The sequence below is a fragment of the Emys orbicularis genome, chromosome 11 (genome assembly GCF_028017835.1).
Source record: "Emys orbicularis isolate rEmyOrb1 chromosome 11, rEmyOrb1.hap1, whole genome shotgun sequence".
Taxonomy (NCBI): Eukaryota; Metazoa; Chordata; order Testudines; family Emydidae; genus Emys; species Emys orbicularis.
The window spans coordinates 9226529-9247605 of NC_088693.1; the positions used below are offsets into that span (position 1 = coordinate 9226529).

The 21077-nt window shown below is 47.6% G+C and overlaps 1 protein-coding gene across 1 annotated transcript in view; it reads right to left on the reverse strand.

Moving 5' to 3' along the window:
- The window catches only part of TFCP2L1 (transcription factor CP2 like 1), a 39341-nt gene extending 18613 nt beyond the window's left edge, over positions 1-20728 (reverse strand). The window contains exons 1-2 of the mRNA XM_065413437.1: positions 20667-20728; positions 14241-14392 (exon numbers count right to left, since the gene is read on the reverse strand). Coding sequence (XP_065269509.1) covers positions 14241-14392; positions 20667-20728 — 214 coding nt within the window. The remainder of the gene's footprint in view (positions 1-14240; positions 14393-20666) is intronic.
- Between the last annotated feature and the right edge of the window lie 349 nt (positions 20729-21077).

The window sequence follows — 21077 nt, forward strand, 5'->3', positions numbered from 1 at the left end:
AACTAGACAAGCCATTTACAAGACAAACTTTGCCTCTCTACAAAGGAAAAAGGACACTAAACTATCTAAACTGCTACATGCCACAAGGAGCCACAACAGTAGTTCCCTTAACCCACCCAGCAATATTGTTAATCTTTCCGGCTATACTCTTAGCCCAGCAGAAGAGTCTGTCCTATCTCGGGGCCTCTCCTTTTGTCCCTCCACTCCCTCTAGGCTGTCTTTATTCACCAGATAAACTAACAAGTCACTGTGCACCATGTGCTTTCCTACCAACAACAAACAAAATAGTCACATTCTGGATACAAAATGAAGGCCGAACTGGCAAAAGTTCCACGCATGACGTTACCATTGAAGTCAGGTTCAATGGATCAGACCTCAAACTGGCTAGAAACAGAGGTTCAGCTCTTTAATAAATGCTGCCTCCAAGAAGGGCTCTGTTATTTTAATATTATGGAAGCCAAAAGGCGTAAAATGTTTTGGTTCAAAATATATGGGTCAAGTGAAAGAAGCCATTGAACTTAATATGGATTCCCTGAAAATCATCATTCGAAAGGATATTCATACACTAGCTGGTTCCCCTTCAACCTGAGTGTTAAATACAGATTCCATCACAAAATAATTAAATATTAAGAATGTTCCTAGTTGAGCTTCCTACACATAAATTGTCTCCTATGGAAAACACTTCCCTTCCACACCCACCCCTGAAACCAAGTTTTAGACTACAGGTCAGGTTAACATTCCTACCAGCATTCCCATAAATATCATTAACGCTAGAACAGGGCACGAACAGGACCGGATTTAAGGGCAGTGGTACCAGCACAGCCGTGTCGATATAGAAGCTGAAATACTTGTTCTCGGCTTCTCCACAAAACCTTCCCTCAGTGTCACAACTAAGGAAAATCTGAATTAACCTGGTAGTTAGGGGTTACATTCTCTTCTCAGTTATACAGTGCAACCCCATTGTCTGAGGAGAATTTGACCCTATACCAACATGCCAAATATTCTCTTCCATTGATAGTACTTTGGTACTGATAATACTTAAGGTATCACATTCTCAAAAGTACACCTCCCTAATAGGAGTCCCTATGGTTTAATCCACTGTATCAACTTGGAGGGGGATTTCTTTGGTTCATGGCTGATGCTCTGCTAGCTTTCACCACTGTTGATAGAAATTGTAGTGTAGACAGGGCTGAGGCCTTCATGCATTTTTACCACAGCATAGTCTAGACCTGCTCTGAGCAGAGTTCAATAATACAGTGGTAAAGACACCAGAGCCCTGTCTGCACTACAGCTTCCACCAATGGCTAAGCTGCACTAGTGGAGAATTACATATGGTCCCCCTTTCGCTATTGTGGACATACTGTTGAAATGGTTCCACTGGGTATAAATAATTGTGGAGTCATTAGGGCCAGAGAGGGAGAACAAGTCTAGAGACCAGTGGTTAGTGCACCCACCTGGAAGGTGGGTGACCCAGAATAGAGTCCCCTGGCTCCTGTGACTCTTTATATTTATATCCACTGGAACAACTTCAACAGGAGAGACTGAGGGACGCCAACATCAGAATCTCTCATAGATTTATGATTAGACTAGAGCACACTCTTCAGAGGTGTGGGAGACCTTCTAGTCTAATGTGGATACCAAGCTGGGAGGGCTTACAAGTGCTTTGGAGGATAGGATTAAAATTCAAAATGATCTGGACAAACTGGAAACATGGTCTGAAGTAAACAGGATGAAATTCAATAAGGACAAATGCAAAGTACTCCACATAGGAAGGAACAATCAGTTGCACACATACAAAATGGGAATACTGCAGAAAGGGATCGACGGGTCATAGTGGATCACAAGCTAAATATGAGTCAACAGTGTTACACTGCTGGGGGAAAAAAAAAAAAAAAGCAAACATCATTCTGGGATGTATTAACAGGAGTGTTGTAAGCAAGACACGAAAAGTAATTCTTCCGCTCTACTCCACATTGATTAGGCCTCAACTGGAGTATTGTGTCCAGTTCTGGGCGCCACATTTCAGGAAAGATGTGGACAAATTGGAGAAAGTCCAGAGAAGACCAACAAAAATGATTAACAGTCTAGAAAACATGACCTATGAGGACAGATTGAAAAAAAAATGGGTTTGTTTACTCTGGAGAAGCAAAGACAGAGGGGACATGATAACAGTTTTCAAGTGAATAAGTACAAGGAGGAGGGAGAAAAATTGTTCTCCTTAACCTCTTAGGATAGGACAAGAAGCAATGGGCTTAAATTGTAGCAAGGGCGGTTTAGGTTGGACATTAGGAAAAACTTCCTAACTATCAGGAAGTTATAGTTGAGCACTGGAATAAATTGCCTAAGGAGGTTGCGCAATCTCCATCGTTGGAGATTTTTCAGAGCGGGTTAGATAAAACCCGTCAGGGATGGTCTAGATAATAGTTAGTCCTGCCTTGAGTGCAGGGGACTGGACTAAATGACCTCTCCAGGTCCCTTCCTGTCCTACGGTTCTATGATTCCATAATCCTTTCTACCACTCAAGCAGAGGCAGGAGACCGGCATTTGGATACCTAGAGCTTGGAAGCAGCGCGAAAGGTCAGAGGGAGAAACCTGGGCACCAAGGGAACTGTTACCCTGAACGTTTAGGCAAATACAGAGTTCAGCAGGAATGTTGGGGATCACAGTGGAGCCTAAAACTAGGACTTGCCACCTAAGTCCCTGTAGTGGGGTGGCTGCCCCACTCCTGGAGAACAGGGACTGAGAGCAGCTGAGAGAGTGGCTGACCACAGGTGTAGCCAGCTCAATCAGGGTCCAGCAGGCCCTGATAAGAGGGCTGGAGGCCAGGAGCTACTCTCTCACTCTCACTGTGGAGAGAGAAAGACCTAGCTGTCTGGGAATAAGGTACCTGAACTGGAGCAGTGCTGGAGCAGGCCTTGGGGGTTAGGCAAAGGCAGCAGGTCCTAACCCCCTTGCCAATGATGAGTGGCCATTACAGACTGCAGTTTGCCCCAGTGAGTGGGGGCCAGATGATGACTGGCAGTAGCCACTGAGGCAAGATGGGTTTAGAGGGTTGGGGGATCCCCTAGGAGGGGAAACCCAGAGTAAGGGGGTACTGCTGGGGGCAGAACCCTGAGGAAAGGGGCACCAGGGTCTGGGAGGGACATGGGGCCTAAGGCAGGCAAAACACTGGCCAGAAGGAGGCGCTCCTGGGAGCTGGAGTTGAGCTAACTCCCAAGATGACCAGCAGGAGGCGCCGCGCCAGTGAGTATTGCCTAGCTACAGTCCCCCTTTGGGTATGTCTACACTGCAATTAAAAACCAGCAGCTGGCCTGTGCCAGTTGGCTCAGGGGCTATTTAATTGCAGTGCAGACGTTCCCTGCGAGGTGGGAGGGTCCCAGAGCTTGGGCTGCAGCCAGAGCCTGAATGTCTACACAGCAATTAAACAATCCCTTAGCTCCAGCCAGCAGGCACAGGCCAGACATGGGTGTCTAATTGCAATGTAGACATACCTTCAGTGGATCTGGGCCAAAATGCCTCGTCTTCACTGTGATTTTACCTCAGGCTAGCTCACACATGTTTGTTAGCCTGTGGTAACAAAAAAATACACACACACGCTTACTTTTTTTAAGCAGTGAAGAAAAGGGCAAAGAGGCAATTTGCCTCACACTTCACTGAAATCTTCATAGGCACTAGCCTAGCCTCTGACCTAGCTTTATTACAGCAAGTCTGTAGGGAGGATGTTGTACGGAAGTTTGTGTTTAAAAAGGGCAGTTCCTGAACAACAGACATTTACACAATCCCATTACTAGGCAGGAGTTTATGCTCTGTTGCTGTACAAACAAGACTAGGATATGACAAAGTAGTAAACCACCCAGGCACACAATGTTCCTAACTTCTACTTCATGAAGCAACTCCACCAGTCTTAAAAAGAGATTTATGGGCAGTTTACTTTTGTTACTTATATTGTCCCTGACAATTAATGCAGCATAAAATTTAATTGTTGCTATCATTAGCAAACTTCTGACATCCATGTTCTTTTGTCCCAAAGGTAAGGATGACAAAAATAACCCTGTCACTTAACAAGAGGTCACTAGACTAGTTCACATGCTAAACAGGTACGCACGCAACACTTAATTCCATTAAGCTTCAGCAAGTGCATTGCTGGGATTTAGTCACTACCGATCGTAGGAGTTTTCTGATTTTAAGAAGAATTGTTATTTTATAATCTAAGGTTACATTTTGTAAAAACACTAAACTCTTTCCCACACAACTACAAATCCTATTGCAGTTACCAGTTTAGCTTTACATTTCTAATGCCATTTACACCGCAAGGTCTCCGTTTTCAACACAACACGTTAACATGTTATGCTGATTTCCAGCTATGGCTTCAGTATGCCAAACCAATCGGCTCCAGGCCTGTTTAGAAAAGTAACTAGCTCACCTAGCTAGAATATAAGATTAGGTTTTATGTATAATATGTTCGCCAAATCAGTGGAAGCCAGAGACAGAAAAATATACTCTTCCTTAATATATGATCCTAGTGACACAAAGAGGGCCTAGAAAGATAGAATCAAACCGGAAACTGTTTAAGGATTAAGCCAGAGGTGGGCAAACTATGGCCTGCCGGACCATCCTGCCCAGCTTGGGAGGCTAGCCCCCGGCCCCTCCCCTGCTGTCCTCCCTCCCCCACAGCCATGCAGGCAGCGCTCTAGGTGGCGGGGTTGCGCACTCCTGTTGAGCAGCACGGCAGCATGTCTGGCTCCGGCCGGGCGGCGCGGCTGCCAGACATGCTGCTCTGAGCGGCATGGTAAGGGGGCGGGGGCCAGGGGGTTGGATAACGGGCAGGGGGGTTCTGGGGGGCAGTCAGGGGACAGGGAGCAGGGGGTGGTTGGATGGGGCAGAGGTTCTGGGGGGCTGTCAAGGGATGGGGGAGGGGTGGATAAGCATGGGAGTACCAGGGGGCCTGTCAGGAGACTGGGAGCAGGGAGGTTGGATAGGGGGTGGGGTCCCGGGGGCAGTTAGGGGCGGGGGGTCCTGGGAGGGGGTGGTTAGGGGACAAGAAGGGGGGGGTTGGATGGGTGGGGGATTCTGAGGGGGGCAGTCAGGGGGTAGGATATGGGAGGGGGCGGATAGGGGGCGGGGCCAGGCTGTTTGGGGAGGCACAACCTTCCCTACCTGGCCCTCCTTACAGTTTTGCAACCCCAATGTGGCCCTCAGGCCAAAAAGTTTGCCCATCCCCGGATTAAGCTCAACTATGGTCCACAGCAATAAAAATTCCATTTAGCATCTTAACAAGGACCCGCAAAATGCAGCATTGATAAAGGTGAAAGAATGTACCCGGCTGAATACAGCTTGGAGGGGAAGGAAGGGAAAAGCCGTTCTTCTCCAAAACTCCAGCGCGCACAAGGCAGGCAGGCAGAACACCTTAATGAGACCATTCAGAGGGATGGGCATCCAGAAAGACTTTCAGCGGGTTAGTCAATAAATCCTCAGGCTAAAGCAGCAAGATATTTTCAGGGCATGGGGCCACCTGATCATGCATACTTTATGCCACACACGTACTTCAGCTAGAGACAAGCAAAAGTGAAACCCTGCTCCCTGCACACACCCTGTACACACAGGCATTAGCAGTGCCAGGTGGGTGACAGTTCTCCCATCCTAGACCACAAGTGGCACTGGAAGCTGCTCTGTGGTTGCTTATTGTAGCCTCAGGGCTGAGTAAGCTCAACAGATGCAGCATGAGATATTTAGCCAGTGGATGTTGGGGATCCACTAGCTACATGACAGGCCACCCTCAAACCTCCCTCCTGTGCTAAGAGGATGGAACCTGGGGGGAGGGGGGAAACGTGTGGGTGCCAGGGAATGCAGCCCCCACATGGCTCCACTATGTCCCACTCTGTCCAAGCGTCTTCCACAGCCCTTCCTTGGACCAGAGGATTATGCTCACAGTCAGTTTCTGCCCTGATTTTCATAACAGAGGGGTTGAAGGAATATAATGGGAGTGCAGTTCAGGTGTTCAATCTAATACCAATTTATATAGCCGCCCTTCCAACAGTTCTCTTCCTGTATTTGTCTCCTCCTGTGGCTTCTTCTCTCCTCTTTTCAACCCTTTGTCCCCCCTCCCTCCCATGCACATCTCTTCCCTCCTGTACCTCTCAACACACACTCAAGAGCCAGGTTGGTTGGCGGGAAGGCTCAGCGCTCTGCACCCGCACTCAGCTCAGCTTGAGTCTGCTCAAACTTCTGCAAACAATCTAGTTCACATTGGGCATGCTCAGAGGCTTACAGGTATTAAAATTACATCATCTCATTGGCATGGTGACACAGACCCTTTGTTCAAGTTTAGTTAATAATCCCTCTGCGGCAACACTTCCTACTTTGAACTAAGAGCATGTACCAGCCAACCGGTTCTGAAGCACTTTACAGTTCCTAAATTAGTCACCTGCACTTAAATTCAGCCCTGTGTATGGCTGGCTCATTCCCTGGGGTGATAGCTGACATGAGTTACTCTGGGTTGATTGTAGTATGGTGGCTGTTACTTGGCCTGGCTGGTGTCTATAATGATTTTACTAGCTGGGGAATGAGGTAGTTCTCTATTCCTTGGGGAATAGATTTCACCTTTGCCTCCTGAATCAATAAGGATCTAGCATGTTTACACGTGTAATGAGTAAATCTCGATTACATGTTCAGTATCTCTGCCTGTCCAGATCCAAGCATGTAATCACATACTCCCTGCCGGTGAGGTAAAGGCCCTTGCTGGCTTCTAGCTGATATTGTCTGTCCTGCTATGCAGCTGATACCATCTATTGCACAAGTTTCCTGGCTGCAAGTTTTGACACTGGGATTTTTAGGTCTGTCACGGTAACATTTGTTTCTTTTGTGGCTTTTGCAAGCCTAGTATTTGCTCACGTTTCCCAGGTTACCAAGAGGAAGGATGGTCTTGTGGCTGGAGTGCTGCAGAGGGACTCAGAAGAGCTGGGGTCCAATCCTCAGCTCTGCCAAGGGCTTCTTGTGTGATGCTGGGCAAGTCACTTAATCCTTCTCTGCCTTAGGTCCCAATTGGTCAGATGGGGATAATGCAGCCTGTCTCCCAAATTTGGCTGTCTTGTCTATTTAGATTAACTATTTGGGCCAGGGGCTGTCATATTAAATTTGTACAGGACCTTGTACCTTTAGCTCAGTGGGACCTCTATGCACTACTGCAATACAAACTAACAATGAGGTCTAGTGGAAAGTCAAGTCCCTACTTGTCTGCTCACTAGCACCTGTGCTGGGAAAGCCAATCCACCTAGCAGCACACTTTGAAGATACAGTAGGACAGATCTGTGTCATGTTTAGCTTTCATGGAAAGTTTTTCACTGTCTGAATAGCTCTCAGACAAACCGTTACTCGGTGATTACTAGGAATAATGAACTAGGATGGATTAACAGCCTCAAACACAAAAGATAGAGCACATCATTACAACATTGCAGGAGATGGCCGGTCTCCTATTTCCAGAGAGAATAGTGTTTTCTATTTAAGCACAGAATAGGTGCAGTATGTTAGTGTCAGCAGCAGTGCAACCTTCCCTGCATTGGCCCATCGGAACGCCTTAACCCTGACCTGGAGGCTTCTCACCTAGGGATGAGGATGTATTTCCATACCCAGGCCTGGTCATTCACTCCTTGCTCTCTCTGCTAAAAATAACCAAGAGTGCCAGTCAGTGCCTGATGTGTTGTGTTGGGAAAGAGACTGTGCTGTGGACAGCCACCCATTAGGAAGGAGACAGAGACTCTTCACTCATCTCTCATAGCATGTACAACCCATGTGACACTAAGCTACAGTACCAGTTGGTACATCAGCACGAGGAGCATCCCCTGGGTTTCCTAGAACACCCAACCTAAACAAATGCAGGGAAGAAAGTGAAGTAAAGGGGTCCCCTAAGAAGGGGCAATTCCAAACCTCTTTACAGCATACAGATCAGGTATTGGCATCTCCTTCATTGATCTACAAAGCCAACAACCGGTAGAGAGAGCTTGGTTAGAACAAGAATCCACAATGCCCTCCAAACTGCTTATTCATGACCTAAAGTGCAGCTTTTGAAGACACTTCAAGGTAGAAACAGCTAATTGGGAAACGACTCTAGCTGCTTGGATTGACAGGTGCTTTAATTCAGAAATCAAACGCAGTAGAAATATAGGAGAAACTTCAGTACCAAAGTTAAAAACATCCAGAAAAGTACCAAGCGCAAATAAAAGAAGGTTCATGTAAATGTTCCAGAAGTCTTGCTGATTGTCACCAATGAGAAACCGAGTCCAATCCTGAAGTCTACACACAGTCCTGAACCTGGTCTCACCTACACCAGCATAAATCCACAGACACCAACAGTCACTGCTGCTTTGTGAGAATAGAACCAGGTCCAGTGACCTCAGCAGAAGTTTTGCCTGAGTGACGACTGCAAATTCACTGACTTCCATTTAATCCAGATGGGAGTAAAGAGAGGATATCAGGAAGGATTGAAAACAGTCTCCCAGGTTAAGGGCAGCCAGGAGATTCCCGCTTCCTATGGACAGTTGTGCTCTGATGCTCTGCTTATTCCGAGCCCCTTGTCGCCTGAAGCAAGATTGGTGGCCACGTTAGCGATGGTGTGGTTTGGAGATAGCACTGTGTATCCTGCCCTGCCATGTAGAGGTAAAGCTGCCAAACGTATGGGAGAGGCAAGAAAAATGCTGCTAGCAAAATGAAGGGGCTGGAGTAGGACACCAAGAACCTATCCAGACTTGCTTGTAATTGAGGTGAGAGGGCCAACTCCATCCCTCCCCTGAGCTTGAGGTTATGTCTACACTATCACTTATGTCAGCAAAACCTATGTCCCTTGGGGTGTGAATATTACACACACACACACACACACATCCCCGAACAACAAGTTACACCAGCATAAGTGGCAGTGTGCATAGCACTATGTTGGCAGGAAAGCTTCTCCCACCGACATAGCTACCGCTGCTTGTTGGGGTAGATTAATTATATTGATGGAAGCGCTCTCTCCCATCAGCATAGAGCAGCTACACAAGAGATCTTACAACAGCGCCGCTGTAAGCTCTCTCGTGTAGACACAACCTGAGAAGTGCCAACAGAAGGACAAAAAGTCTCAACAGCTGGTCATGAAAGTGAAGAGAAAGAAGAACCAACTTCACAAACAATTCTTAGAAATGATGGGAAACCAGGGACAGACCAAAAATGTGTCAAGGAGGAGAGATTCTAAGGCATCTGCAGAGCACATATTAGCAAAGGGTAGGCCAGAAGGGAATTTAATTCTTTGGAAGGCTCAAGAGCTTGTCAATAATTGCAATGACAATTAGAAAAACAGCCAATTTCTGAGTCACGCAAAATGAAAATAATATTCTTGCAAATGCAGCTATAATTAACCAAGAACCACACCCAGTCAGAGCTGGTCTCCCAGCTTTCTGTACTCTTCGTTTAGGCAAATAAAAGACTGTTCCAGGAAACATACAAATATTCAAGCACAGTCATGACCCTATAAAAATTCAGTTCCGTGAGAGTTAATGTCAATACAAAAGAGCTTTCTTCATTTCCATAAATCTCCAAGCATAAAATCCAATTCTCCAGCTACAGAAGAGTCCTGTGGCCAGATTTGGAGATTTAAAATTTAACCAAGGCAAAGGTTTTCTTTCTACTTTCTCCTCTAGATAGCTCCTTCTCCTCCCCAGACAACTAGGATTTCAGAGGGTCTTCTTCAAATCACCTCTCACTTTCCTATACTTCCCATGCCTGCTCTGCTTGCACTACTTCCTGCTGGCACAATTGCTCGAACTCACCTTCATTTGCCCTTTTTCCACATTCAGGATGGTAACCATGTTGAAAAGTATTTGGGCAGGGACTGCCGTATTAAGTTTGTACAGGACCTTGCACCATTAGCTTGGTTGGGGCCTCTGTGCACTACTGCAATACAAACTCGGCTGTTAGATGATTTGCATCCACACCCCCTGCTGGTACGAACCACGGAATACAAACTGTATCAAGATACCTTGCTAATGGGGTAGTTTGTAGAAGGGTTGCTGCTCAATAAGGTTTTTAAGACAATCCACTGAAACAGCACTTAAAAAAAAAAAAAAAAACAGGCTAGTTCCAACGGTGTTTGAAAACAGTTGGCCCCAAATGGTTCCATTTTAGCAGGGTTCTGGCTCCAGTTTCACAATGAATGAGGGAGTGAAGGGGAGGAGACTGCGAAAGACAAGAGTAAGGAGTCAGTCACTGGAGCACAGACTGCGTGGATCTGACAATTCAGTTATTTGACCTGTAGGCTGGGTCTCTCACTGCAGCCAACAAGAATGTACTGTTTCAACCTTTTGCCAATGAGCTTGGCCTCTTGTCAACTTAATACAACAGTTAAGACTAAATGCCTCAATGTCCTTCATAAACCCTCCCCACCGGGCACACTATCCTCTCATAACCTGGGAGTCCTCTTCAACTCCCCTCTTCCCCCCATCCCCTCCGCCGCTCCCATCCAGGAGAATCCAGTCCACATCTCCTCCTCCAAAATATTTCACCTTTTCTCTGTCTGCACAGCTAAAAACTCTTCCAGACCCTAGTCATCTGTCCCTAGGGTATATACCCTTCCCCTATGTGGCCTCCCCAACCCCCATCTTAGCAGTGGCTGCATGGACTGGAGGGGGCTAAGATCTTCCTAGCCAGTTCTTCAGGCCATATCAGCCCCATCCAATTCCCTCTACTGGCTCCTTCCCCACTACACTAAGTTCAAAATTCTTGCCATCACCTTCAAAGGCACTACTTAGTTCTGCCCATCCTCTCTTATTGATCCTCCTTATTCCTTCACTCAGTTAATAATGACAACCTCAAGGCCCCATATCAGACTCCTGAGCTTTCTTCCAAGCTTGGCCCTACACATGGAACATCCTTCCTGAACTGGTCCACAAATGCCCTCCCCTCCACACGCTCCCTACCCATCTCCTTCATTGGGTCGTATCTGGCATTGGTTTGTGAGCTCCTCAGGGAAGGGATCAGGCCTTTGTAACACAAAGTGGAAGTTTTATGGCGCTCAAGACTCAGGAATAGTTCCAATGGAGAAAGACATTTTCCTCAAAACAAAAATAATATTTAGACTAAAAGACTATTTTTTGTTTTTAAATTAACAAATGCATGTCCTACTTTTCTACTCCAGAGAGGTCAATGCTCCCACAAGACTTGACACACAGGGAATGGGAAGGAGACCTTTATAAATACTCCTCTCTAGGAGTTTACAAACACAAGTGCCCATTTTAATCAGACCTCATCATCTGCCAGTTCAAAGGGACCCTGTCATGGGACTACAAGGCAAAATAGGATTTATTTTTAACCTAGTGTAAAACCGTTGCTTAGATACCCACAAGAGAAATGTACCAAATCTGATTGGAAGGCGGAATTTAAAATTGCTTCTCCCCACCCCACAAGAGATTACCCCGTAAATATTATTTTAAAACAATCCCTAGACCAAGACAAGCTTTGGCTTTTGCTCAGAAAAGGCCACGTCTATATCAAAGCGAGAGACATGCTAGCAGGGCTCTGGCATCTTTTCCCAAGCCATGCCCTACTCAGCAGAGTAGGGCTAAATCCTCTCCTTCCTATTGGGAGGGGCAGTGTGTGGAGCGCAAAGCAGAGCTGGCTGCAAATATATACCAAGAGACCACCCGCTGGAGTGGGGCAACGTAGCTTCAAGCAGGTGCATGCCTTGAGCATGGGTGAAATTCATCTGCGTACACAGATCCAACCACTTAAGCAATGCACAGACCTCGATTTCAAGGCAATGTTCTAGTCACTTCGGGTATGTCTACCCTACAATTAGACACTCATGGCTGGCCTGTGCCAGCTGACTCGGGCTCGGGGGGCTGTTTAACTGCAGTGTACACATGCTGAAGACAGAGCAGGATTCCGCACTTATACCATTCACATTCTACTCTAGTCATGTTCTTCTGCATTGTAGTTCAGTCCAGCTAGCCACGGCTGCAGCCAGCTTGCTTGTGACCCCAGTAGAGACAAGGCCAAAACTGGACCTTCCCCTACTCCTTTAGGCAAATCCATTCTAGGTGGGATTGTCAGAAATGCTCAACACTGGCCTAACTGTGCTTCCATGAAGTCATTGCTAAGAGTCCCATCCATTTCCATGGGAACAGATTTAGGCCAAAACAGAGCACTGTTGAAAACCCCAGTCTGTGTGCCTGTCACAGGGCACAAGCCTGTTGATTTCCCTATTATAACAAGGGCAGAAGTTGGCTCCTTGGCCAGGTCTACATGGGGATACTCAGGGCATGTCTACACTTACCTCCGGAGCAATCGATCCAGCAGGGCCGCCCAGAGGATTCAGCACTTCAGCGGCGGGTCCCGGGGCGGAAGGACCCCCCACCGCGGGTCATCGGGGCACTTCGGCGGCGGGTCCCGGAGCGGAAGGACCCCCCGCCGCCAAATTGCCCCCGAAGACCCGGAGCGGAAGACGCTCCAGGGGCCAGGCCCCGCAAGAGTTTTCCGGGGCCCCCGGAGCGAGTGAAGGACCCTGTTCCAGGAGCCCCGAAAAACTCTCATGGGGGCCCCTGCGGGGCCTAGGGCAAATTGCCCCACTTGCCCCCCCCTCTGGGCGGCCCTGCGATCCAGCAGGGGTCAATTTATCACGTCTAGTGAAGACGCAATAATTGACTGCCAAGCGCTCTCCCGTCGACTCCGGTACTCCACCGGAGCGAGAGGTACAGGCGGAGTCGACGGGGGAGCGTCAGCAGTCGACTTACCGCGGTGAAGATACTGCAGTAAGTAGATCTAAGTACGTCGACTTCAGCTACGTTATTCATGTAGCTGAAGTTGCGTAACTTAGATTGATCCCCCAGTGTAGACCAGGCCTCAGGAGAGGTAAGGCAAATCAGTGATGAATGGTATGAAGTCAATGCCCAGGCACCGGTGTGTTAAACATCCCATTTGGATGCTCTCTGTAACTTAATCGTCCTCCACACACTCATATTTCCAGCTTTGTTTAAAAAAAAAAAAAAAAATCCAAAGATTAAATTACAGCAAATGAAGATCACTTTACTCCTGAGTAAAAGCATCCACGTGGTGGTTCTGATACACTTTAACTTACATGCATTGACCCCACACCTTTAATTGATTTGCCTTAGTCTTCCTGAGAATCCTCATGTAGCCAAGCCCTTTGTCTCTTACAAACATGGAGCAGGAGATGCCCCATTTTCAAAGCTGTTGACAGACAACAGGGAACAAAGCCCAAAGACACAATGGAATTTATCAGGAGATGTTCAAACATGATCAGTCTCAACTTTACAAAGGGAACTTTAGACTGCCCATTCACGGAAATCTGATGGTTAGCCATGAGCTCTCTACAGCCTCTGTATGCAGAGCCAAGGGAAGAACTGCAAATTAGCAGCTCCACCCTTCTCTGGGGCTAAGGCTGAGTTGGAGGAGAGAGCAGTTTGAAACGGGCTTGGGTATTTTGCAGGCAGAGGTGTTATTTTGCTACTGGTTGCTTTTAATGGTAAAGGATCCCATGCCCTCCATGACTGGAAGATCTTTTCACAGAAAGATTCACCAGTTCTTTTACCCTCCCTTTGATCACTTCAGATATTGAGCAGCATAACCTCTCCTGCTCTGGAGGTGCGTGCATGTGTTCATCTGGGAGCCGAAGTTAGCCTACAATATAGGCAATACGGAACCTCGCTAAATTGCAGCTCATTACGCTGCCAAGTTAGATGCTTAGCTGTGTCATCTACAGAAGCATGGAGCAATGACATTCCACCACTGTGATGAGATAGGGCCAGCATGAGTGAGGTCACACTCTTCATGGAACAACACGGGAGCATCATATGCCTTCCTAGCCCATCCACTGGCAATTCCATGAAACAGAGCTAGGGCACTCATAACGGAGTTGTGTCAGTGGTACTCCTAACGCTTACCAGTCTGCCAACTTCACCCATCACCACTGGGCTCCCCCCACCCCATTGCTGAGGTACTAATGCATGTCGAAAAGCAAAATTTCAAATTATCTCAGTAGAATCCAGCACCTGCTACATGGAAACATGTGGGCCAATCCCCGGCTGGTGTGAGTCAGTTATGAATTCACTGGTGCTTCACCAATTGACACCAGCTGAAAACCTGACCCATATAGGCACAAAATTCAAAGTTTTCCCCCCAGGCAAAACAAAGGAGCATAATTCAATTGTTTTATCATGAGCCATTTCCAAGGGACATTCCCTCCTTTAGTTTCTTACCTTGGTTGAGATAGGTAAGGGTTTCTTCATGCAGCTTTACAGCAGGGGATGTGGCTGTGCAGAGAACATACTGAAACGGAGGCAGTTTGGTGTCATTCTCAGGAGACAGCTGGGGCTCCTCCTGTTTGAAGATCGGCAGTGCAAGGACATCACTGAAACACAGAATTAACACATGTTTACTTACAGCAACTTAGAGGAACACAAGGCAAGAATCCAAATGTGACATTCTCTCACTCTGGACTTGTGGGTGATGATCCAACAGAGCAGAAGAGATGGAGCTGACTTCTCACACACAATGAGTTATACGCACTAGAGCTGGAAGGTGTGAATTACAACTCAGGGTAGACAGAAGAGTGCTAGCTCTGATCAAGCTTGCCTGCTAAAAATAGAAGTATAGCTGTGGCAGGGTGAGCTGCAGAAGGGGATAGCAGTCCCCATTACATACCTATGACCATGGTAGCTAGTCCCCCCCACCCGCCCCGCCCCACTGTGGCTACACTTTTATTTTTAGAGCACTAGCTAAATTAGAGCTAGCACAGGTATGTCTCCTCAATCTGGAATGTACACCTTCCAGCTCTAGTGTAGATATTTCCTCTTAGGGTACAGAGTTTGGCTTGTGCAGCATAACAGTGTGTGGAGTCCCCCAGTTCAGTAAGTTAGTACCAGGCACACTTTAGCACATAGCATCAGTACAATGGAAGGTCCTCAAGAATTACTTGAGTAAGTAAAAACTATAGCTGGTTGAGAAGTGGGTTTTGTACCGGGGTGAGGGAGGGAGGGAGGTGGGTGCAAGGAAATAATGAAAACTAACATTGCAACAAAAGTGAAAAGCCTTTTGAAGAAAGTTTTGGGGTTTTCATCCCAAAGACAAAAGCCTGGGGAAAAAAAATTCAGAGAAAGTAAAAATAAGCCCTGGATGCGCTCTAGTAAGAACACTGGGATGTAATTTTTTTTAAAGCGGAATTTGCTACCTACCCGTCAAAGATTGCTTGATTAATTCTGCACAACAAAGCAACAGTCCCTTCTCTCAAAAATAAGGCATCCTTCCTTGCGCCTACTAATCCCATCCATTTGCTTCTCACTGATAATAGCCTTCTCCCCACCAAGCTATGCCCTTCCTCTATCTAACTCTTCCCATTCCCCCACAAAACCATGCCTCCCCCTCCTACAATGTAGACACACTCCCTGTAAACTGATCCCATCCTCCCAAAGCCAATCAGCTCACCCTGCGCTCATCACTCCCTCAAAATTCAGCCTGCCCCGACCAACAATTGGTGTGACTAATAACTCAGGGCTGGTCAGGGCACCTCAGGATAAAGGGTGGGGAGGCTGGGGGAGGCCTGGCCAGAGTTAAGCAATACAGTCATAGGGTTAACAAATGATGGGTATTGGGAATGAGCTTTCTTCCACAACAATCCACAGTCACTCTGCCGTGCAGCCAGTTTATATGGCCTGTTGGGATGTGGATGCTTCTTGCTACCATGTTAAATAGCTTCAGGATTTGGCCCATATTGAATAACATGCTTCTGTATGTACCGTTTGCACCGGAAGATAATGCTCAGCCTTGGAGTTCAGCTCAAAACATTGTGGCTCAGTCCAGGGTTTTGTTCTAGCCCATTAGAGTCACCAGGCTGGATCCAGATATCCCAGCTTCTCCAAAATAGATCAGATCCAGCCATTTGGCCTAGGCCCCTCTCTCATTCTAATTTTAAAGCCTTTAGAGTTTGATCTGTCCAAAATATAGGGTCAGGTTCTGCCCTCAGATGCATCTGCACAACTCCCGTGGACCCAAATCTGACGTCCTTTCCAAGTTTCACGCTGGCATAACTCTACCAACTTAAATTAAATCAATCTTGACACTGTCAGAGAACAAAGCAAAGCTCATACGCATTCAGAGTACCAAAGCATGACCAGCAAGGGCATCCCTACACTGCGGCTGAGGGCATGCTTCCCAGCACCAGTAAACAGACTCGCCCGAGCTTTCCTTGAGCTAGTGCCCGAAAAATAGTAGCGTGGACACCGTCAGGCACAGCTACAAGCTAATCACCCAAGCTCAGACACAGGGGGTCGGGCAGCTTTGGACTCAACTCAACAGCTAATCCAGGCTGCTACTTTTAGCATGCTAACTCAAGCATCCCCTCCCTGAGGGGCTGAGGGGTTCTCTCCCAGCTGTAGTGTAGACATACCCTATGAAAATAGATGCCAGTGTTAGCAGCCTTATCTCGCTATGCCTAAGTATAAAGAACCACATTAGTCTTCCCAGCTTTTCTAACACTGAACCCTACTTCTGTTCATTCTGTACTGTTTGTAAGACTACTAAAGTCTAACCCGGCCACCTCCTGGCTCAGAACAGAAATCTTTACAGCCATCTGTTGTCTCCACCGGGCACATGAAACCTCTTGACTTCCAAGTTATTGAGGCAGCAGCTCCATCCATTGCATTAATGCTTATATGCACAAACAAGCATCAAAAAATAACTGTCTAGGCACATGGAAAGGAGCGGTGGCTTGCGCAGTTAAGAGCATTAACTCTGCCCATGCAGGTTAATGATCCACTTGTTGTTAGCTTTTAACTGGCAGCACTACAACCTTGGGGAGCTCTCTCCAGGCCATTAAATCAAATGGTACTCGGCAGTAAAGACTCAAAAGTTCCTGGTTCAAAAACAGTCACTCCCATTTATGGAGAAAAAGCCATGGAGCAGATCAAGCAAAGTGTGGGGAGACTCAGGAGTTTTTTCATCTATAGCCACCATGAAAAAGTCCAGCCCCATTCGTTTCACTGGTATTAGATGCTATCACAATTCTTGCCTAACTGAAACACCAACTTTTTCCTATATGACGATGAAGACTTATTACAGTAAAGAAGATCCAAATGCCTACAGATTGATTTTGAAAACAGTATTTCTTCTACAGGGACCCCATAATACTTTCCACACTCATATATAGGAATCATTCTCCACTGAAATGCAGTCACCTCTGCTGCACAGGAACACTTATTCATGCACTATCTACACAATGCCATGAGGATGCAAGTTGCTTTACAGAAAATATAACACAGGTCCCTGTTCAAAGGCTCTACAATCTAAGAGCCCAATCCTGCAAATGCAAACAAACAGCCAGTGGGCCCATAATTAACAACTTTGGGCAAAGATACATTCCTCATCTGGCTGAAATGACACGGGGAAATTTAGGGAGGCAGAAGTCAAGAGGCTACATTCCATATATCATAGTCCAATTTAATTCCTCTAAACTTGCAAAGAGTGCTATAGGATAGTTAATGACCACAAGCATTCAAGGACCCTTAATTTCATCTGAAAGGTTAGTGGAAAGTCTAATCATAAAAAACAATTGGGAAATTGCACAAAAAAGTGCTATTGTATACAAGTAAACAGAATTTTTATTCTCACAGGGCCTAATCCAAAGCCCACTAACTAGAACGTGCTTTAGATCAGACCAACAAAGAACATTTTACTTTATGGTATTTGGCGCATAGTGTATCAAGAGTCTGGCAAAGAGACAAGGTTTTAGCAGCCAGTCAAGGACTGAGATCATATACATGGCAGGTATATAAATTCAGGCATGGCAAATAGAACTGAACAAAGATTGTGAAGTGCTGTCCTGTCTACCATTTTGGAAAGCAGTTTTTTCTATAACTGAGGCTCCATAACAGTTCCCATCTTATTTCATACAGAACTTATTTTTAAAGTTTCACTTTTCGGCTAAAGTTTTCCAGGACTGGTCTCTGCCTGAGGTCAAATGCACTTACCATATCTTTTTTTTGGCGGTGCGGGGAAGGAGTTTGTTGAAGTAAGTGAATCCACCATTGGGAGAATAAGGAGAGTGAAACAAATCACCACTGTTCCCATGGGGGGGGGGGGAAATCGAGATTCTCCCCCACCCCCCAAAAACCCCAACTTTAAGGCCAGGTCTACACTACAGACTTCTGCCCATATAGCTGTCCATTAGTGATGTGAACAGCGCACCAGCAGAAGTCCTTAGTGCAAACAGCTACTACATTTTTACCAGTATAGCTTGCTACACTCACGGGGCGTGATTTTCCTCTAGTCTTTTTTGACAGGGACAGCTGCATCCACTCTAGGAAGGCTTTGCTGGTAAAGTATTCATAGACCAGTAAAGCGCTCAGCCTCCTAGTGTAGACCTGACCTCAGGTCCTGCTTGTACTGGGATTTTTGGCAGTATTATACTTACACCAAAATACACCCCAATGCAGATGGACAGCACTGGGGTAAAAGAGGCATTGGGCTGATGTAACCTGGTAGACTATCAACGTACATCACACACAAGACTTTTGCACAGCCACAGTGTTTCTGCCTCAGAGATTGCACTGGTGGTGTAGATACATCCGTGTAGTTGTCTGTGCACCTTTTCCTAGTCTAGACAAGCCTCAACAAGTCTGGCAGAAAAGTAGCCCTCACCGAAAATAGGTGTCTTCAAATGTTCCAGTGCAACATGGGGGTTGTATTGAACAGCATTCGGAGGCATCAGAAGTCTTTGGGTTGTATACCATCACCTGTCACTGTACTATGAGTGAATGGCATGCTCTCCATGTTCCTTAACAGCTAAGGCAGCCTGCACACTGTACCAGCCCTTGGGTTGATGCAGCCTGCTTCACCCATTTACCAGCTCCACGCAGAGGGAGCTGGGTAACAGCCCCATCTAAGTTATTAATACACATACCTCGGGGGGCGAGAACATGAACACCCTAGACCGTTTAAGATACACTGGCCCTTCATGGCAATGAACAAGTGGCCTCTATGTAAGAGAAGGGGGGGGGGGGGCGGGAAGTACTCAAATCGAATACCCTTCCACTGGAGAACAACAAGGGATTTTGTACTTAAAGCATCCTATGCATATAGGGCTAGAGTTTAAGAATGCATGTCTAGCAGCTTAAAGGAAGAGATTACCAGGCTTTTGAGTGCTTAAATGGGCAAGCTGGATGTTCGCGCAGATAGCTGTTACACCGAGATATGCTTTGAAAATGACAAGCCATTTGGCTGTGAACCAGACTCTCTGCTGGTGTAAATCAGCACTTATCCACTTCCACTGAGTTATGCCATTTTCCACCCGCTGAAAGTCTTCCCCTATATATTTGAAACAATTTTCATAAACATTCAGCAAAGTCAAAAATGAAATTCCCAGTTGTCTATTAGAGGGGTGCAAATGTGGGGTTGTTCTACATATATTGCCATGCTGCAGACTATATTGTTTAACTGCCCCGGTGCTTAAATTAGCCATTTAATTCAATGTGACTGGTGTGAAAACAAGACAGGATATAACTGGTTTCGACAAGCTCACAACCAGACGTTGGAGCCAGTTAGCCATCCTCCAAAAAGAAAAAAAGAAAATCTGATCCTGAGAAAATCTGATGTCTTCCTAATTTCCAAGGCAGCATTTTCTACAACCACTTGACAGTGCTTTGCAGAGAGCTGTAACTTCTCCCTTTGAAATGCTCTAGTTAAATCTCTACAGAAGAAGGCAACCCTCAAGGGCGATCGTCCAAAGATCAACAGCCAGCAGTGTCTAATAAAGACCCTTTCAACGCGATTTAACACCCAGCTCTGGCAAGAAGTGGGGAGAGCCCAGTTTAGCTTTCTGTGACTCAAAGCCAAAGCTACACAAATTCCTTAATCCTGTTCATAGTTATAGACAGCAAAGGTGGGAACGTTTCCAAGGGAACCCAAAAAGAAGAAAACTTTCTAGGAAGTGGATTTCACCTGGAAACAGCACAAGACAGCTCAAATTAAAAGAAACAAGCCAGGAAGTTCACGGGCAGATTCGCCGCTCATTTATTCGGATTATACTGGTTTCACACCAGTGTAACCCGAGTGGCGTTACTCCGGATCTACACCAGCCAGAGGAGATCCACGCGGTGTAGCTTTGCACACCAACACTTCTGCCCCTCGTCCTCGCCGAGGGGATTTTTCTCTAGACAACACGCGTTGGAACGGAGGCTGGCTTCGCCCAGAGCCAGCGGCACACGCGACGCGACGCGGCGCGGCAGGGCAGTGTCAGCTGAGGACAGTGGGGATGCGCCAGCTGGGTGACACGCTGCCAAGAGTGGGACGCGGAGCCCCCAGCACAACGCAGTAGAGACACGGCAGGGGGCGCCCCATCCTATAGCCCCCGCTACGCCTGAGCGCCCCCCAGCCGGAACGTGCAGTGGGGCCAGCCTGCGCCTCTCCCCATGCTGCCCCAGGCAAAGGGCACCGGGCTCTCCAATGCGCCTGGAGCGCACCAGCGCCCACCCTTCCCCGATGCGCTCCCCTTCTCCTCCGGCTTCTCTCTGCCCCTAGGGCCCCAGCCCCGCCAAGGGCTGCCCTGCCCGGGAGCACCCACCGCAGCGCCCGGAGCTGGCACCCCGCGGGCAGGGGTGGTCACTGCGCCCGGGGCAGGGCGCCGGACTCACCGCAGGTAGCTGCCGGTGGAGTGCTGGTTGTAGTGCTCGGGCTGCGTGTGCCAGAACAGCATCTTGGGGAGCCCCGGGGAGCCAGGCGCCCAGCCTGGCACAGCGCGCACCACTCCGGACCGCGGCCGCCCGCGCCGCTACCTGCGCTTTTATTGCCCAGCCCCGCCGCCGACCGGTTGGCCGGGCCCTCCCCCTGCTCCTCCTCTCCGCGGCCCGGGCGGCTCCACCCGGGCCTGGCTGGGCGGGCGGGGCTCGCAGGTGGATGTGCCGCGGCGGTTTCCCTGGAGAGAGGGCAGGACAACTAATCCCACAGGTGCCCCACAGTACAGGGGCAGGGCACCCAAATGTGCCCCAGAGAGGGGGGTGGGCAGGACACACAATCCCATAGGTGCCCCAGAGAAGGGGAGCAGG